This window comes from Sapajus apella, unplaced genomic scaffold (assembly GCF_009761245.1).
Source record: "Sapajus apella isolate SASKATOON/1434 unplaced genomic scaffold, GSC_monkey_1.0 scaffold86, whole genome shotgun sequence".
Taxonomy (NCBI): Eukaryota; Metazoa; Chordata; class Mammalia; order Primates; family Cebidae; genus Sapajus; species Sapajus apella.
The window spans coordinates 6,716,973-6,735,089 of record NW_022437026.1 but is presented as its reverse complement, the minus strand read 5'-3'; the positions used below and the strand labels follow the sequence as shown (position 1 = coordinate 6,735,089).

The 18,117-nt window shown below is 46.9% G+C and overlaps 1 protein-coding gene and 1 long non-coding RNA gene across 4 annotated transcripts in view; one reads left to right on the top strand and one right to left on the bottom strand.

Moving 5' to 3' along the window:
* The window catches only part of NTF3 (neurotrophin 3), a 64,994-nt gene extending 58,228 nt beyond the window's left edge, over positions 1 to 6,766 (bottom strand). Inside the window, exon 1 of one of the 3 annotated variants that reach the window (XM_032254532.1) lies at positions 6,589 to 6,766. Coding sequence is in view for 1 of the 3 variants with exons in the window: in XM_032254530.1 (XP_032110421.1) it covers positions 6,027 to 6,272 (246 nt within the window). In the remaining 2 variants the exon portion in view is untranslated. Of the gene's footprint in view, positions 1 to 5,045; positions 5,457 to 6,026; positions 6,294 to 6,588 lie in introns of those variants that run through there. The other 2 variants (XM_032254530.1, XM_032254531.1) reach the window with 2 other exon arrangements.
* LOC116534259 lies at positions 5,352 to 8,581 on the top strand. The gene is made up of 2 exons (XR_004261649.1): positions 5,352 to 5,768; positions 6,068 to 8,581. It is a non-coding gene; the product is annotated as an uncharacterized LOC116534259 (long non-coding RNA).
* The last annotated feature ends 9,536 nt before the right edge of the window (positions 8,582 to 18,117 follow it).

Genomic DNA, 18,117 nt, shown 5'->3' with positions numbered 1-18,117 from the left:
TGTTTGAGAAGGGCCATGGCACAGATGAGGACATGAAGAGCAAATGCACTCTGACCATGTAGAGGTGTGTGCAACCTCTGGCTTCTCAGTATTTTTAGGTAAAATAAAAGACTGAGTTATGGAAAACTATTAGCCACAACAAAAAATACTTTAAGGCTCTGGGCCATCTACATGTGTGCTCACAGGTTCTAAAATGAATCTTCTGAAAGACTTCTTTGGTCCAGCTTCAATCTTGTTAGAAATCCATCCAGGCAAGAATGAAGTAATATCTACACTGGCCTCATACTTCAAAGTTCAACATCCCCATATAAGAATGCTCTGAAAGAAGGTGTCCCCAACTTTTTCTCAAGCTGGCCCGCCTGTAAGAAGCAACCCAATGACAATCCGATCTGAGCCAAGCATCCAGATACCTGCCATCCATAACGTAAGCTCGACAAATGCCCCCTGCCTACCCAGGGCAGCTCCTGTGCTCACGTGTCCCACATCACACACGTACTCACGTCCCATAGTCTCCTCTCACTCCTGTCCATGCACAAAGTACATCCACATACCTTATCAGCAGCACCACACAAGGCTTAGGCTTGTCTCCAGTAGGAGAGTTGGTCCTTTTCCAACAAACTCAATTTTAAATAAAACTAAATCTAAAACCCTAGCAACGGTCATTAGTTCAACATCCCCAACGTCAGAAACTGCCTGCCTCATTAAAGAGTAAAACAGCAGCTGGTGAGGCTTGAGGCAGGGTGGTGGGCTTTAAAGATCTTCTGTGTCAACCCACCATCCTCTCTCTCACTTCTGGGCAACGCACAGATTTACATTCCCTCCAGTTGGGGTGGGAGTGCTGTAACTGCTCAGGAAACGGTCTGGAGAAGTTTGCTGCAGAAGCCGCCTGCTCCATCAGGCGTCCTGAATGTAGGGGAAGAGGAGAGGCCTGAACATCTGATACATCTGGGAGTGGAACTGCAGAGATGGGAAATGTTATGCAATTAAACTCTGCTGGCCTGTCCCGCCTGGGGAACGTGAGACCCATCAGCAGTGACCTCTTCCAATCAACTTAATTGGCCCAATCTCGCCAAGAAAAGCAACAGAATTGGTTTAGTGCCTCTTGGAAATAGCTTAGCTCCTGACTATTTATGGCCACTGAACTCAAGGATGGGAGCCTGACTCTGAGCCAGGAGTTGACAGCATGTGTTAACTTCTGGGAAGAACTGGAGGTTTCAGTGGCTTTCCGTGCCCCTCTGCACCTCCATCTTCATCTCTGGGGAAAGTGGCTGTACCCAACTTGCTGCACTGGGCACAAATAATTTCAAAGACCCAAAGCCCATGCTTTCCTCTTACCAAGCAGGCTGGGCTTGCCCTTCTTTCATTCAAATGGTGCCTATATGTCAAGGACAATTATTATTTTTGCTGTTCTCCAAGTCACATTTGCTTTGATGCTCTGGTCTGCATAGCTGATGTTAAAAAATAAAGGTCTGTCTGTCTCTGATCATCAATAACATTGATTCTTAGACTACCTTTCCTCTGAATAGCTCAAAGATCTTAAAGATTTCCATCATCTATAATCCAGGCTCGGGTACCTCCAGCTTCTGGATGAGTAAACTGAGGCAGTTTTAAAAAGTTTTATTTACACAGTGAGTGAGCAGTAGAGATGCTATGGGCATAATGACTTCACTTCTGATTAAGTTGCACTATAAAGAGAAAGAGGTCCAGATCCCATTTTCACAATGACCTACATACATGCTAGCACCTGTATTTAATTACACTTCATCTTTGTACAACTGTATACAACTAAACACACCAAGTTTTGATGGGGAAAAGAGGAGTGAACTTTCCTCCTCCCTGAGTCATTATATTGCCACTTTACTAAAAGAGAAACACAGAGTTAAAAGAGGTTAAAAACGTCACCAAAGTCATACTTTTCCCAAATGGTAGAACTGGACTCGAATTAAGACATTCCCTATCCAAAGTCTTCCGCTTCACCACCCTGCCCTCAGAAATATCTGCCCCGATCTTCTCACCAATAGTCAAGCACTGTATGAACTATCTCTTACACAGATGAGTTCTCTCCTCAAAAATAAGGTAGACCCCTAAAATGGCACAGCTGTAACTTCATGAATTCAAAACTGTCATGAGACAAAGTCCTCTCACACATATGCCCTCCGCTGGTCAGAACCTAATCAAATGGGGTTCCCCATCATGCTCCAGACAGGCCGATATTTATGCATCACGAAAGCACACCCTTCACTCTCTTCCTACCCAGTTGCCTCACTAGTCATCTGAGGGTATGAATTGGACCAGCTACACTGTTCTCTCATTCCCCAAAGTCTAGGGCCCTTCTTTTGCGTACACCTTTTTTCACTGAAGACGCACATCCGGATATCCAAGACAATCTTTATCCTTCCTCAGATACACAGAATTCCTACAAAAATCCATAGTGGCACCTCCTTCACAAGAGCCAGAATGTCCACCCGTCCTATCCTCCTGGCTAGCTTTCTCCCAGTTGCATGAGTCCAGGCCAAAGTGCGCATGCCCACACATGCACACACACACACACACACACACACACACACACACACACACTCAGGTTAGCTTTACACTCAGCCCAGAAAACATCAAAGATGAACGAACACCCCCAGTCCATCTCTTCCCTGATCATGACTTTACCATTCTCTAGCTCCACATATCAAGTCTCATTCCAGCTATGAAGGAGGCCCTGCACACTCTCAAAAACTCAATCCTCAAAGGGATCTGGACCTACATTCTGACCTGAAGTACAGCACCCTCAAATTCCCAGCCAACACCCCCTACAAGAAACAGCAACAGCACCCAGCTCCCTTCCCTTTCACACAGAAGTCTACATCTTCCTTATCCTTACGCTCCCCTTTCTACAAAACCAGAGATATATTTCAAGTCAGCTTCCGTTTGGCCCCCAAGATCCATAAACATCTCTAGAAACTGAATTATAGACCTTGAAGAAACCTCAGCAAGCATTGAGGTCTATTTCTGGCAAAATAGCAGCATTTAGCTGAGCCTGGAGAAGGAATTTTTCCAGGGCAGTGTGCCATGCCCCAGTACCCAGCAATGGGCTGAGCATCCAGTAGGCACTCCATTAGCTTTAATTGATTATCAATATGAACTGGTGATAGTGAATTCCCCCATTACATAAGAAACCCATTACAAAACATTATACAGCATGCATTCCTGACACTAGGCATGAATAGTGTATTCCTCCACTTACTCAGTCTTATGCACACATCTCTTCTCATTCTCACCCAGTGCCAATGCACAAGGACTTTTCCCCTTAAATGTACATCTCTCATTCTAAGCCTCTTCCAATTCTCTCCTCTCTGGGGAGGAAGGAGAGGGGAGGCAAACACCAATCCCTACCCAGTGTCCTTCCATACAAACGCTTTGTCTTTCCATAAAGAGCATTTGAGCTCACACTTTTCTACCTCACATGCCCCAGTGCCATTCCAGCCAAATTTCCCAGTGCACCCTCATAAAGTTCACACCCTATGCTCCTCAGATAATCTTTCCCCACCCCCCACACACATCCCTTTGGTAATCCTCAGGAGCCCAACCTTCCACACGCATCCACCTTTCGCTCACACACGCAGCCGCCCTCCTACACCACACCCACTCCATGTGTTTGTGCAGGCATGCACAAGCCATCTGTCTTCAACAGGCTGCACCTCTCCTCCTGCTCTGACACCCTTCATAGGCACAGATTTCGCATTAGCTACACCTATGTTCCTGCAAGCTCTTGTCTCCCGCTAAGCGCACAGATGCCCATCCGACAGACTCCCCAGAAACACACACCTCCCAGGCACCAGAGAGGGATGGGACTCCAGCTCTTTTGCCACCTCCCCCTACACGCACGCGCGCGCACACACGCACACGCACACGCGCACCTTGGAAAAACATCCCTATCCCTCCCTGACCACTCAATGGTCACAGTCTCACTCCATAGATAAGCAGATCCCATTCACACACAACCAAATCCTCTAAATCCAGCTCCACTCCAGTCTCACCAACACAAAATCCCACACACTCCCTAGGGGAAACACCCCAGACTTCCTACCTTCCTTCAACACTGTTTACCGGTCGAGCCTGCTTTATTTTCCAACCCCGTTAACTCCCAACGCCATACCCAAGTCTGTGTTTGCACCCAAGACAGAGGCGGTTGGATTTTATCCTCTACATTCTACCCCTCAGCTTTCTTTGTGCGACGTCTCAGGAAGGAATTGAGGGCAGGCAGGAGGCAGACTGCGTATGCTGGAGAACTTCTGAGTGTTGTGGAAACAGGACCGCTGGAAAAGTCCCCTCTATATTACAACTTTCTCCCATCCTGACGTTTAGGACAGAGCGCTTCCATGTTTTCCTCGCTCTCGCTGTTTTGCGGGGTAGGAGCGGGCATCTCTTTATTAAAAAGCATTGAGGTCTATCTCAGTACACACCATAATCAGATGAGTTACAAACATCAGGCTCCAGGACAAACACCCACTCCTTCCAGGCTCCCCTCCCCTCTCAGCAGGCCCCCGCCCCCACCTCTTCACACACATAAACAAGTCCACAGGCGCACAGTCTGCTGAGCTCTCTAGTTCTGAGCCCCGCGCTCCCGGGAGCGGCCTCCATTCGGACTCAGAACCTGCCGCCCGCCGCCAGAGGCCAACGCCAGACGATCTTTTCGGTGTTTCCACCACCGGGAATCCCACTCGCGCCACGATTCCAGAAAAAAAAGGATCCACAGCCCCCACACGGTTCGACGCAGTGGTCTCAGTGCAGTGCATCGGAAGCGCAGACAACGAACCAACGCACGCAGCAGCCAAACTCCCGCAAAGAAGCAGCGCCTCCTGGACGCGCACCGACTCCAGCCGAGAGCAACAAGCAGAAACCTACTCCCCTAGCACATCCCCTCGGCCTTCGCGCCTCCTCTCCCTAAGCTTCAACTCCCAAGCGTCCCAAATTTCATCAGGAGCATCCACCACCGAGTAAATCTCTGGGGCAATGGGGCAGTTCGGTCCGTCGTGGGACCTTTAAACTCCGACCTGGCTGGCTGCGCGGGTGCCCGGGTCTCCCAGCCTCCCACGCCACAGCTGAAAGTCCGAGAACCGGCTCGATGAAACCGCGAGGAAGTCCCCAGAGATGGCCCGGCCCCGGTGGCCGCAGCTCCCTGTAGGGGTCCCAAAGGTGTGGGCTGCGCACGGAGCTCCAACATCTGCGCAAAGGCCCAATGTGGGGTGGCCGCCGGGTGGGCGCTGGCCAAGAGAAGCCCGCGGCTCGAGGTCTTTTCTGAAAAAAACCTTTCGGGGGACTCCGACGCAGGTACGCGGCGTGGGGCAGTGAGTCCCAACTCCCAAAACTGGAATGCGACGTTCCGGGTCCTGAGCTGCGCGTCCCCTCCCCCAGCCCACGCCCTGGCCCCGGAGGTGCAGGGGCGAGCTGAGAATCAGGCGCAGTGGCCCGCAGGGTGCAGGGCGTGTGCAGGGAAGCTGTGGCCGCACCTCCCCGCCCGGGGTTCCTGTCTGCCACCCCCTTTTGTTATAGGATGCGCGGGGAGCTTTCTCAGAGAAGCTGACCGGTTGGTTGGGAGTGGTGGATGGTTGATTCTGTTGCGTCTCTTTCCTGCCTTTCCGTCGTCCCCCTTTCCCCTCGCCTCCCCCCACCCTTTCCAATCCAGGTCCCTTAAACCTGATCGCTTTCCCAGACTGAGGGAGGCTTCTAGGGCAGCCGACAGACAAGAGGGGAGGAGAGGAGGTGGAGAAGTGTCCGTGTGTGTGTGCGCGTGTGTGTGCGTGTGTGTGTGTCTGTGTGTGTAGGGGGTGGCTGCGGTTGTGCCTCGGCTCGGGCAGATCCCAGCGCAAACTTTGGGGAAGGCACAAGCCCGGGAAAGTAAGTGAGCGCGGCGCGATGGGGGTGGGGCGGGGTGCAGAGTTTGGGCACCCGCGCCGGTCCACTGGAAAATCGCTCCCCACACGGCCCCCCATCCGCAGACCTGCCCACCCAACGTGCCCGCCGCCTCCCCTTACCGTGGCAAAAGTAACCATGGCATCCGTGTGACCGTTTCCAGGGACGTCGACATGAAGAGAAAGGTGGACGCGAGCTCGGTCATTCAAAGTCTCCCCCACCCCGCCGCAGCCGCTACCCAGCAGGGGAAAATGGAGAGGCAGAAAGAAAGGAGAGAGAAGAAAGTAGTTGCGCCGGGCTGTGTCGTGGGGCGGTGCGCGGAGCTGTTCGGTAGGGAGAGGAGCTTCAACTCTGAGTCCCGTGAACATAATCTGCGCGGTTATAACCAGCCAACCCGGCCAGATGGCTCCGCGCTCAGCGCCTTAACCCCTTCCGCGCCGCGCCGCCCGCCCCCGCCCGGCCCGCTCAGCGCCGCGCACGCCGGTGCCCCAGAGCCCCTCGGACCTCGCTTCGGGACCTGTGGCGGGGAAGGGGTCATTTCTCCTAGTTCCCCTTGAAAAAGAAAAGAAAACAAAACAAAACAGCAACAGCCACAAAAACTTCCAAATCAGTAGTATTCATCAGTAACCCCCACCCTTGAGTTCTTTTTTAGAGATCCAGGAAAAAACGAAACATTAAATTTACCGTAACAGGTTACATGTTAGTGTCTTCAGCCTTTCTTAGTTGTTCTTTTTCTTGAAATTTTTCTTTTTGATCTCTTTTCTTTTACAAGGCATTAGGGCCTTTTTCTGGCCCTTTCCTCTGGCGGATCAGGTCTGAGGCGTAGACTCCTCCTCCAAACCTTAGACCCTTCCAGCTCTTGATCTCTCCCCACCCCCTACCAAGCCCACCCGCCACTCCTCCCCCCACCCCACAACACGAACACGCCCTAGGACAATCGCTCCCCGGCGAACTCGCCGCTCCCGGGGGCCGGCGCCCAGGACGCCGTGTCGGCGGTCAAGGGAGGTCAAGGTAGAGGGCGTGGGGGCGGGTGGTCCGAGGGACTAGGGAGGGGCTGTGTGTGTGCGCGCGCGCTTGTCTGCGGGAGCTGGAGTGTGGAAAGGAGAAGGGGATGGATCACAGCCTCCCATTTCACCCAGCCTCCAGCTTCTAAACCCCTTCCTTCCAAACTAGGATGGGGCCCTGCAGTTAATCGCTCGCCCAGCACCCACCAGTCTGCACCCGGGGACAGCGCGAGAAGCAGGAAAGGCGAGCAACAAACAAACCTCTTCGTGGCGCCCAGAAAGTAATGACGCGCACTTCCCCACCGGTGGATTCATTCGAGGAAAGGATGGGGGAGGGGGCAAAATCTCTTATTTGGAGATAATTTTAGCTGCCCGTTAGACCCCACTTGCTCCGAGCCGTTCTCTCTAAATTTACCAAGTTAAGTCATCGTGCTTTCGCCCATTTGCCATCGAGAGAAGTGGGGGGTTGGGGGGGAATATCACTTAGGGATCAACGAGAAATCGAGAACCCTGGAGCGGAGTTTTGCCCTTTTGCCCCCTGCCCGAGTCCTTGCGTGGTGGACCTTCTCTCCAAGCTCCTCATCCCTTCCTCCCGGCCACTTCAGCCACTCCTCACATCATCTCCTGCCAGGACCTTTTGACTCACGCGCGACTGGGGAGGGGAGCGAGTATCCCGTTTCCTCCCTGCCCTGTCGTTGGAGGTGTCTAATAAGCAAGCCACTCCATGTTTCGGTTAGGGCTCAGGTTCAAAAAATCCAAATACCTTGGAATTGTTTGAGATTTTGGTCAAACAGCAGAACTGCCCCCACCGGTTCAGGACCAACCGGACACAAGGAGAAGCTGGGGAGTTTGATGGGGAGGTGGGAAGGGAGGGGGAGTCTGGGGGTTGCGTACTAGATAGATTGTACCTGCCTCATCATTATCCTGGCTGATGGGGGTTGCCACATCGAAAACTGCCGGAAGCGCCCGCTGAGGCCCAGGGGCGTCACCTCCTGCGGTTCCTCGCAAGGGTAGGGTCCTCCTTCAGTGTCTCCCCTCGTGCCAAAATGTCGACGTCTTCCTCAGGGCCAGACGAGGCTGCCGACTCGTTCCCTCCACCCCGACACACAGCACCATGAAGGTTTGGATTGGGCGTGCTCTGTCGGGTTCTGCTTTTCTCCCTCTCATCTGGCCCGCCTCCCTGCCCTCCCCCACTTCCCGCACTTGCCCCCCTCCTCCAGCTTCTCGCCCTGGTCAAAGGAGGGATTCAGGCCCCAGTTTCAGATCCACTGATGGAGTTCTTTACTCAAGCTCCAGATCCTCCGGGAACCTTTTGCAAGGAAAGAGGTGGTTGGCTCCTGCTGCAGCAGGGAAGGGGTTAAATACATGTGCGGACTGATCTGCAGGCAGCTCCCAGGTCCCTGGCAGTCTGGAGGGAGGAGGGGAAGGGGGGCAAACAAACTTGAAAAATCAGAAGAAACGAAGAAGAAGAAAAGGCAGCAAGCAGTGTCTTTAGGACTTGGATTTCTTCTGCAGATGCCTTGCACTGGCTGGCCGCCTCACTTTGCCAAGACTTTCGGGGATCCCAGGAAGAGTTTGTATTGTTTCCAGCTCCAGGGGGTTTTGTCCTGAACTGGTGGGTCCGTCTTTGCTTGCAATCAACAGGCCTTGTAATATGAGAGGTGACACCTTAATCTTGCCAAATATGTGCTGTGTCTTCGTGGGGAGAGGGGAGGAGGGACGGAGGGAAGGAGAGAGGAAGAGGGAGAGACCCGGACAGGAGCAGAGGGTGAAAAATGCACTTTTCCTCAGACGATTGGTTTCCCTAAGGGAGAGCCTTAGCCCTTTTCTGGGCGTCTTTCACACAATCTCCCTTGAGCACCACGAACTGCCTTTTCCTTTACTGTTTTCCTTTAGACTTCAGACCTGAAGATGTCTTGCCTCTAAAGACTAGGGAGTGACACCACCCCCCAGGTCTCTGTAGTGGCTTCCAGGAGAGCAGCAAGGTGCTAAATGAACAGGGTGGGCAGAAAAAAAGAATTAGAAAGGTGTATTTTTGAAAAGATAGAATAAAAAGATTATTATATACAATGTAGAGCCATTTTTAAGCTGCAGAATATTGTGACTTCTAAGTAAATCCGTGTTTCTAAATAGAGATTTTTCTTTTCTATAGAAAGACCATAGTGGTATGTATAGCAAAAGCAAAGATCAGGACTGGAAAGTTAGCTGGCTAGGCTGCGAGCTCGTGCCCCATAGACAGCCCTGGTTAAGGAAGCATCCAGGATGAGATCTTTTAGGATTCACTAGGCAATTGCCCCTCTCCAAGTTGACTTCGTGGCCATGACTTTGGCTGTCCATCTGTCGACTATATTTTTAGGTTGCTGAACTTTCTTTTTCTCCCTGCTGCCTCTGAGCCTAAGTCCCTGACTCTTGAAAGTGATTTCTGAGAGCAGGAACCAGATCTTGTTTTTGAAAACCCCCTTTAAAACTCTTTCCTAAAGCAAATTTCCAGAGCATGCCTTCTGGGTACCCTTATCTTTTGCAACAGCACCACTCTGTGGTTGGAACACTGAACAGAAACAGAACGTGGGACTGAATTTTGCCTTTACCTCATGAAAAACAGCACTTCTCTCCTCTGTTTGAGCTCAGTGGACTGTGTGCTGTGGTGGGGGCTCGGCATGTGGTGAGGGAGGGGGCCCCGTGCAGTGGCAGTATGTGGTTAATTCATTGTGACATGTTGACCCAGGAAATGAGAGAATTGGACCGAATGGCCTCCTAGGACCCTGTTCATGTCAAAGACAAGCTTGGTTTCCCACCCCCCACCATGATCGGGTAGGTAGCCTTGAATGTTTGTTCTCTTCCATTGCTTTTCTTTCTCTCTCTTTTGAGATTACTGAAATAAACGCCACGTTTTTCACTGATCCTAAAGCATTTGCAAGTTGCATCTTCTGCTGCTGGAGGGCGCTGTGGGGAGGTCCTGCCCTACCCCATCCATCCCACCCCCATCCACCCAGACAGCTGCTAGAGCTGACTGGAGTCTGGAAGTCTCCGTTTTTCCAACAATTAAAGTGAATGCAAAAGGTGTTTGCACAGGGACTAGAGCTTAAGGGTCAGGAAAGGCGTCTTCATGCTACCTTGGCGCCTCCGCACTTGAAAGATTCCTGGCTGCCCACCCATTACTATACATCTACTGGCAACAGCATTATTAACCAACAGCTACACAGGCTGTCAGGCCACATAGCAATTCCTTTCAGGTGCCCTGGAGTCATCTGTGAGACGTTATTCTTTTCTTTCAAATTGGATCCAGTTGCCCACAGAAATGGAGTGGCTTGTTTATGTTTATTCAGCAAGCCCAGGTCTTCCCCCAACTTTCTATCATCTTAAGAAAGCACAGCTTTGCTCCAAGGACCAGTACTCTAAACAGAACACAGACATCAGATATCAACTTCTATCATCCTACATCCTCAGTCCACATTTAATAACTGAGGAAACTCAGAATAACATTAAACAAAAACATAATAACAGACCAGGACCTAGAATTCACTGCCAGGGTAGATTTTGGTGTCTGAGAAAAGCAGGTTCCCCTCTGCCTTTACCCGTTAGCCATGTGTTTTTGGACAGGTTTCTTAACTTCTCAGAACCATCTCGAGTTGGTGAAAACAACACCAATCTCACAGAAGTAATATGAAGACCAAAGGAACTAATGAATTTAAAACACTCAGCACAGTGCCTGGCACAATGTGAGTGCCAATCCCAATCTGATAGTCCTTACACTGAAAACACCATCACACCACTGGGGGAATGACTGTCTTTAGAAAGAAGCTTGGCTCTGGAATGTCCTGGGAATTATTATTTGTGTGCCACCCATACACATTTCATTCATATAATTTTATGGATGTACATTGTCCCCTTTGGAAAAATACAGCAAGAAATTAGCAGAATGACATAGTGGACATACTTAGAATTTATATAGCTTCCTAACGTGGATCTCAACGTGCATGAAAGACAGAATTGAAGAATTTCAAAGTCTCGTCTTATTCATTCTCTGCCTCTCACCCAGAACCACCTCATCATTTAAAAGGAAATCCCACCATATCCTTCAACTCTTAACAGATTGCCTGGGTATATTATTGGTTTGTTGTTATTGCTAATTATGTTCTAGGGCTTACATTGAACAATATAATGGATTGCATTGAACAACAGTGAATCAACTCATTTTGTGACATGGCATACATATTCATAATTATGTTTCAAGAAATTACCCGTAATGATAGAGGGAAAGTATGTATTCCTACCACACAGGTGGATATAGAAATCATAATAAAGTCTCCTATTTCACCAATCGTGATGTGAATTCCTAACCACCCTATAAATTAACTTTGTGCTGCACCAAACTCCACTCATAAAAAAATGACATTAAGGTTTCCTAGGTAACTAATGCATTTCCAAAGGGAATAGGCCACAGGAGACAAAGAGGGGAGGGAAAAGGGTGGGGAGGAGAAGTGAAGAAAAGAGAAAAAAACATTCGATGAGACCCATGTGACATAAACAAAATATTTCACGGGGAGGAACCCATAAAGTTTTATTACCTGGGTCTGACATAGATACAGCATTGCCATTAATTCCATCTTTGGACAATGAAATACCTGATAGGCGATCCCTCTCATCACATATGCTGGCATTTCATATTTCAGATCAAATTCTACAAACCTTGAGAGGAATTCAATTCTTCCATTCATCTGCTAAGCCGTGTCCACTCACCAGCCAGCTGACTCTTGAGCCCTCCACCAAATGTTGAGATGAGGGTGAAAAACGGGGTTGATTTGCATGTTTCAGAATATACAGATGCTTTTGATCACTGTGGACTCTAAGAACTTTGGAGTGGATCTGTTCATCTTAGCAGAAAGCTGGGGCCTGAGAATTGAATTATGGGAATTGAGGTTTGTTTTGCAACCCCTCAACCCAGTGGTGTTTCACTGTGGCTTCCTTCATTTGGGGGAGGGTCTGGATGCTAAAGAACATCTTAAATGCTTTGGAGGAAAATGGCAAGTTGTAGGTGGAGTTTAAGGCTGAAATTTACACTGTAAGAACAGAGAAATTCTGACAGGCAATGCAATCCAGAGAATTATCCATGGGTTAGAGACAGGGAAATGAGGAAAGGAGATCCAGTCTTGTCATTGTTTTGTGAGCTCAGGGAAGTAACTGCACTTTTTGGTTCCTTGGTTTTTCCGTGTGTAAAGGTACTTAACCTCATTTTCTTTTATGACTGAATATAAATAAGAAAACAAAGAACACACGAATGTGAATACAGTTAGAAATTTTGTATTATCTGATTTCTTCTACTTTCAGTAGCCTTAGAGTGACATCTGTTAGTGAAGCCTCCAGCTGCTTACCAGACACAGCCAGGTGACCCTATAATCCAAAATGTGGTGAGTTTTCCAGCAAGTACCACAGCTGACGTGCTCCTACCCATTAGCACTGGGCAGTCAATGTAGAGTAAAGCCTGCTTTTTGCACTTTCCCTGACTTGCTGGAGAAAGGACACAGGACGCAGGTTCGTGGCTAGAAAGCCAAATGGAAAGCTAGAACTGTCTCCATCACACAATTTCTTCTATTGGGCATAGAAGTCATTTTAGGCTTTAACTCTGTTAGGGGACTTGGAGTGGCATTAGGGATTAGAAGAGCCTTCCGGCCACACCCTCTATTTACCACTTTTACTGGTAGTAAGGGGCAGGGAATGTCTGGGAATTAAATGCCTAATGACTCAAGGTGCAGCCTTCACAAGGATTTGGACCAAGCAGGTTGGGAACCCAGGTCTCCTTACTCCTAATTTGGACCCATCCAGGCTAGCCATGCCTAAGAGCAACATGTGATGAAATCTCCCTTGCGTACTCACCTCCTACACGCCTGCCTTCAGAATCTCAGGCTGGGAGATCCTGCAAATGTCACTTCATTCATCTTCCTGCCCCCAAGACCAGCCCTCACCTTCCACTGATAGGTACAAAGCAGGATGGGGTAAAAAAGGTTCATCCTAATCTCCATGTTTCCTTCAAAATATTCCTCTCTCTACTCAGCCGTTCAGAAAAACTGAAGAAAGGGAGTTAGCCACTGTGTTTTTACTTTAAAGATCCTCTGTCTAGTGTTCCCATGAAGCATTAGAAAGAGTTCTTGGAAGGGCTAGAAAATACGAGTTCCAGTTAAAATAAGCTTGCATACCACTATCTCCAACACACACAAACATATACAGACTGACACGCCCCATGCAGCCAACCCATCAGATGATTTGCTGTATTTACCAATCAATTCACTGACGGTTCTGCTCCTGTCTGTGCCCTGGGAGCAGGCTGTCCTCAGGCCCCAGTTCAGAATGCAAATAATGCTCAAGAAGCCAAGGTTGACCACACTGAGCTCTAGTCTGTTCGAACCACAAACTTCCAGCACAGGAGGGATTGTTAGCAGGTAGAAACTTTCTCTACAGATAATAACAATAGGTAGCATTTATTGAGTACCTACCGAGCATGAGGTACTTAATAATCTTAGTGTTATAGGCTAGGCACTGTTTTAAGCACTGTGTGCATATGTGTGTATGTGCATACATAAAGGTACATATACACATACATGCAAACATGTGTGTGCATACAGATACATATACGCATATATACATAAACCAGCACACACACGTGCACATATGGATATCTGTATCTATACCTATATCTGTATTACCCGTACCAGCATATCATATCTATCTATATAAACATGCACTGGTTTTGGCACTAGACTAAGAGGCAGAAACCTGGTTCTTGTCTGAGCTCCTCTGTGTGATCTTAGCCAAGTTACTTGTCTTCTTCTAGGCTTCAATTTATTAAATATGTCAAGTGGAAGAAATAATGACACTTACTTTGTAGGCTTTCTGGTAAGGACTAAAGAGATATAGGTAGGTACCATTATTAGCTTTACTTTACAGATTAAGAAAATTGAGGCATAAAGAGTTTATATAACTTGGGCAAGGATACATAGGTAAGGAATGGGTGGCAAACAGAGGCTTGAAGCCCAACTGTCTGTCACCTCTGCATCATCTAATTTTGATAAGGTGACATTTTCCTCTTTATACCTATGAAGAAATTGAGTCATGGGAGGAGACAGCAGCTTGCCTGAGATCATACAGAGGAGCTCAGACATGAGCCAGATCCCTTGTCCCTTAGTCCAGTGTCAAGACCTGCAGTAGGAAGGTTGCAATATCCACAGAGCCAGCCCTCCTGGGCCCCAGGCTGTCCTAGGGCATGAGACAAGGATGGAAATGGAGACCGAAGGTAGGATAGGATCAGATGAAACCGCGGGCCTTTGTGTGCGCTAGGGGAAAAGCCCTTTCTAGGTGAATGTAGCTCACGTCAGGATACTGATTTGGCATATGGAAGAAGAAGAACTGATTTCAGTGCCCACCCATCTCTTCAGCTGGTTCCTTCATGCAGACATAACCTGTGTAACTCTTTATGACAGCCTGGGGTACAAGAGCTCCCACAAGCAGGCTAGACAAAGCCACTCAGTGCCAGGTTGTTAAGAAATTTGTCCAAGGGAACAGGCCATTGGCTTTGTTCCAGAGATTAAAAGGCCACTAATTAAAACTACCAGGGTTTGCAATATCGAGATATACAAGAAAAGAGTTGAGCCTTGATTCTCTAGTAAGTATTAACTCTGTAAATGCCTGCTTAGAAACTACAGGATGTTGGATTAGAACACTATGAGCAATTGATATTCTGTTACCTATGTTTCATTTGAATCCCATCCAGGCACAAATGTCTACTCATGCAAATGTATCTTCTTTTAACACAGACATAAACTTAAATGTCACCTAAAGCTCAGACTCCAAAGGCAAGCCAGTGTTTAAAACCTGCCTTTGAATTAATTTTAAAATCTGGAGCTGCTGTGAAGATACTATCCACGGGCATCAGATTTGCATTTGACTTCTCCAGCATATCTGCCTCTTTGCCTCCAAACAAAGATGAGAAAATCCCACTGTTCCTTTTCCCACTACATGAAATAACGTTCATTGGAAGTTTTCAGCAATGAGCCCAAAAGCTAGAAATTAGTTCCTTTGGAGTGAGTAGAAAGAATAACTTTACAAATGACACAACTATTATCTTTCCATCCATATTAATCTCCCCTAACTGACTGTATGGACACCTTAAAAATAAAGCAAATAAAAGAGGTACACAAGAAAGTTAGCGATAGCCTTCTAGACATAAGAAAGTAATAAACTAAAAAGAATGTATTTTGCTCACAGTTAGCAGGGAGTCTGTGGTTAAGTTGAGAATGAAGTCACAACTGGAAGGAGGTGCCCAGTGTGAACACTGGTCCACACCCCGTGTCTCAAGTTGGAAAACAGAGACTAGCTGCCAGGTGCACTCAATGAACAAATGACATGTGGTCATCGGGAGGTAACTGAGGTCCCCCTAGTCAAGCCCCTCACTTTACAGAGGAAGTCATTACAACCCAGGAAAATGAACACACCTGCCAGAGACCACACAGATAATCAGACTCATCAGTAAGAGTGTGGAGCCCACACACCTGACTCCCAGGATGCTGCTGTCTACTCTGCTCATACGGCCCCCAAGAAATAGGCACATCTGCTTTCCTTCTGGAAGCGTTTTATTTCCTTCCAATTCCTCCCTTCCATTTCTTCTTTCCTTTCTTTCTTATTTCAGTGTATTTTAATATTTCCTTCGTGTTGTTCCTGTTGTGAACTACTGGTCGCACAAAGAAAAATTAACATGCAGAAGGCAAGGTGTTAGTAGGAGCTAGAAAAGAATTTTAATCACAGCTGAGGTTAGAAGACAGCTTTAAAAGTGTAATTGCTACTTTCTTATTTCTGATGACATAAGGTTGGTCTTTTCTGAAGAAACGTGATTAAATAGATGAACTCTATCTCTTTTTCAATAATGTTATTATAGATGACCTTATAAGGTTCCCAATTGAGGAAATCTTTTTTCTCCCTGTCTTTCTTGTTTTTTAAAAAATCTTCTTTGCTTTGTATTAAAGATAATGGAAGGATCTATTTTTCTAAGGAAATGTTTCTTTAATATAACTATTTTTTAATATATATGTATATCTTATTGCATTTTAGGTTTTGGAGTACATGTGAAGAACATGCAGGATTGTTGCATAGGTACATGGGTTTGCTGCCTTCATCCCAATCACCTATATCTGGCATTTTGTCTCACTCTGTCACCCACACTGGAGTGCAGTGGCACAATCTTGGCTCACTGCAGCCTCCACCTCCTGGGTTCAAGTGATTCTCACGCCTTAGCCTCCCGAGTAGCTGGGATTACAGGCATGCACCACCATGCCCGAATAATTTTTTGTGTTTATTTATGTTTTTAAGTGGAAATGAGGTTTGGCTATTTTGGCCAAGCTAGTTTCAAATCCCTGGCCTCAAGTGAACTGCCTGCCTCAGCCTCCCAAAGTGCTGGGATTATAGGCCTGAGTGACTGTGCCTGGCCCCTAGAACTTTTAATTTTATTTTTTCCTGTGATAAAGCTATCAATAAATCCTTGGATAAATTTCTAGCTCTTGTATCTTCCTGCTAATTACTTTTTCATAAACAAAGCGACACCAATATCTAGCATTAGCATTATGGATCCCAGGAGCCTAGGAACATACAATAAATGGGAGTAGAAAAGATCCAGGTATCCATAGGGTCATGAAGTAAATGGAAAATGTGACTAATGTGCAAGACTCCAAGAAGTAAAGCTAGAATTGATGGGTGGAATTTATAGGGGTGCAGATTTCAAGTCAAGAAAATGTTGATGGTTCTGACATACAGAATTTTCAAAAATAGAATCCTTTACCTCCACAGCTGAAGAGTTGTTCTCTGTCACTGGATGAGCTTAGGCATGAGACCCCTTTAAAACGTTGTTGTGTAGGGATTTCAGATTTGGATAGGTGGTGGTCAAGATTCCTTCCAAACATGAGACAGCACATATCAGTGATCTGGTCATGTTAGCGAGTATATATACTTTCCCAAAGCGTAGTGCTTCTGTCACAGATATTATTGAAAATTATTTTTGGTGGTACATAGATAAACATTTTACATTTTAATAGTTGTATTTAATTTGTTTTGTTAAATCTATGGAGATACAAAAATTCCTTTAAAAATACATTTGTTAGGGATTTTCACTTACGGTTATACAGGCCAATTTGTAATATATCAATTCTTCCATCAAAAGCACCTTAAAAAGCTGGGAAAAAAATTTTTTGAGATATGGTCTCTCTTTGGCACCCAGGCTGGAGTGCAGTGGTACAATCATGGTTCTCTGCAGCCTCACCCTCCTGGGCTCAAGTGCTCCTGCCACCTCAGCCTCCTGAGTAGCTGGGACCCCAGTTGTGTGCCACCACATCTAGCTAATTTTTTGTATTTCCATGTTTCCCAGCCTGATCTTGAACTCCTGTGTTCAAGTAATCTGCCCACCTCAGCCTCCCAAGGTGCTGGGATTACAGATGTGAGCCATCATGCCCAGCCTGGAAACAATATTTTTAAAAGCCGTCTGAAGTTTCCACTTATATTATGGCTGAGTGAGCTCTTCTAGACCAACTCTTATACAAACAAAAACTATATACTGGGGACCAAAAGTGAACAAATACAGGCAGATTCTGGAGGGGAGTTGACTTTTCAAAACAGGGAGGAGTATGGAGATGATTTTGTTGTTTTAAAAATATTTTTTAACTTGAGGGCAGGCCACAGTTGGTACCATATGAGAGAACAAAAACAGACATAGAAGGAGAAATAGACAATTTCCAATAAAGCTTGACATTTTAATGGCTCTCTTTAGGAAGTTAGTAGAGAAAATAATCAAAATATCAGTTAAGATAAAGACAACACTATTGACCACCTTGACTTAATTACTGTTTGTAGAATAGTAATTAAATGTGGCATACACATTATTATCAAGGACCCTGGGTATATTCACCAAGATAGACCATATGCTGGGCCATAAAACACGCCCCAGTACATTGAAAGAAGGAAATCACACAGAGTATATTCTCTGACTACAATGGAGTTAAATTAAATATCAATGACAACAGGAGATCTGGAAACCCCAAGGTAATTGGAAATTAAACAACACATTTAGGCTTTACATAGGTGAAAGGAGAATTCACATAGGAAATTAGGAAATATCTTGACCTTTAGGATAGTGGAAATATAATATATCGTAATCTATGGGATCCGTCTGGTA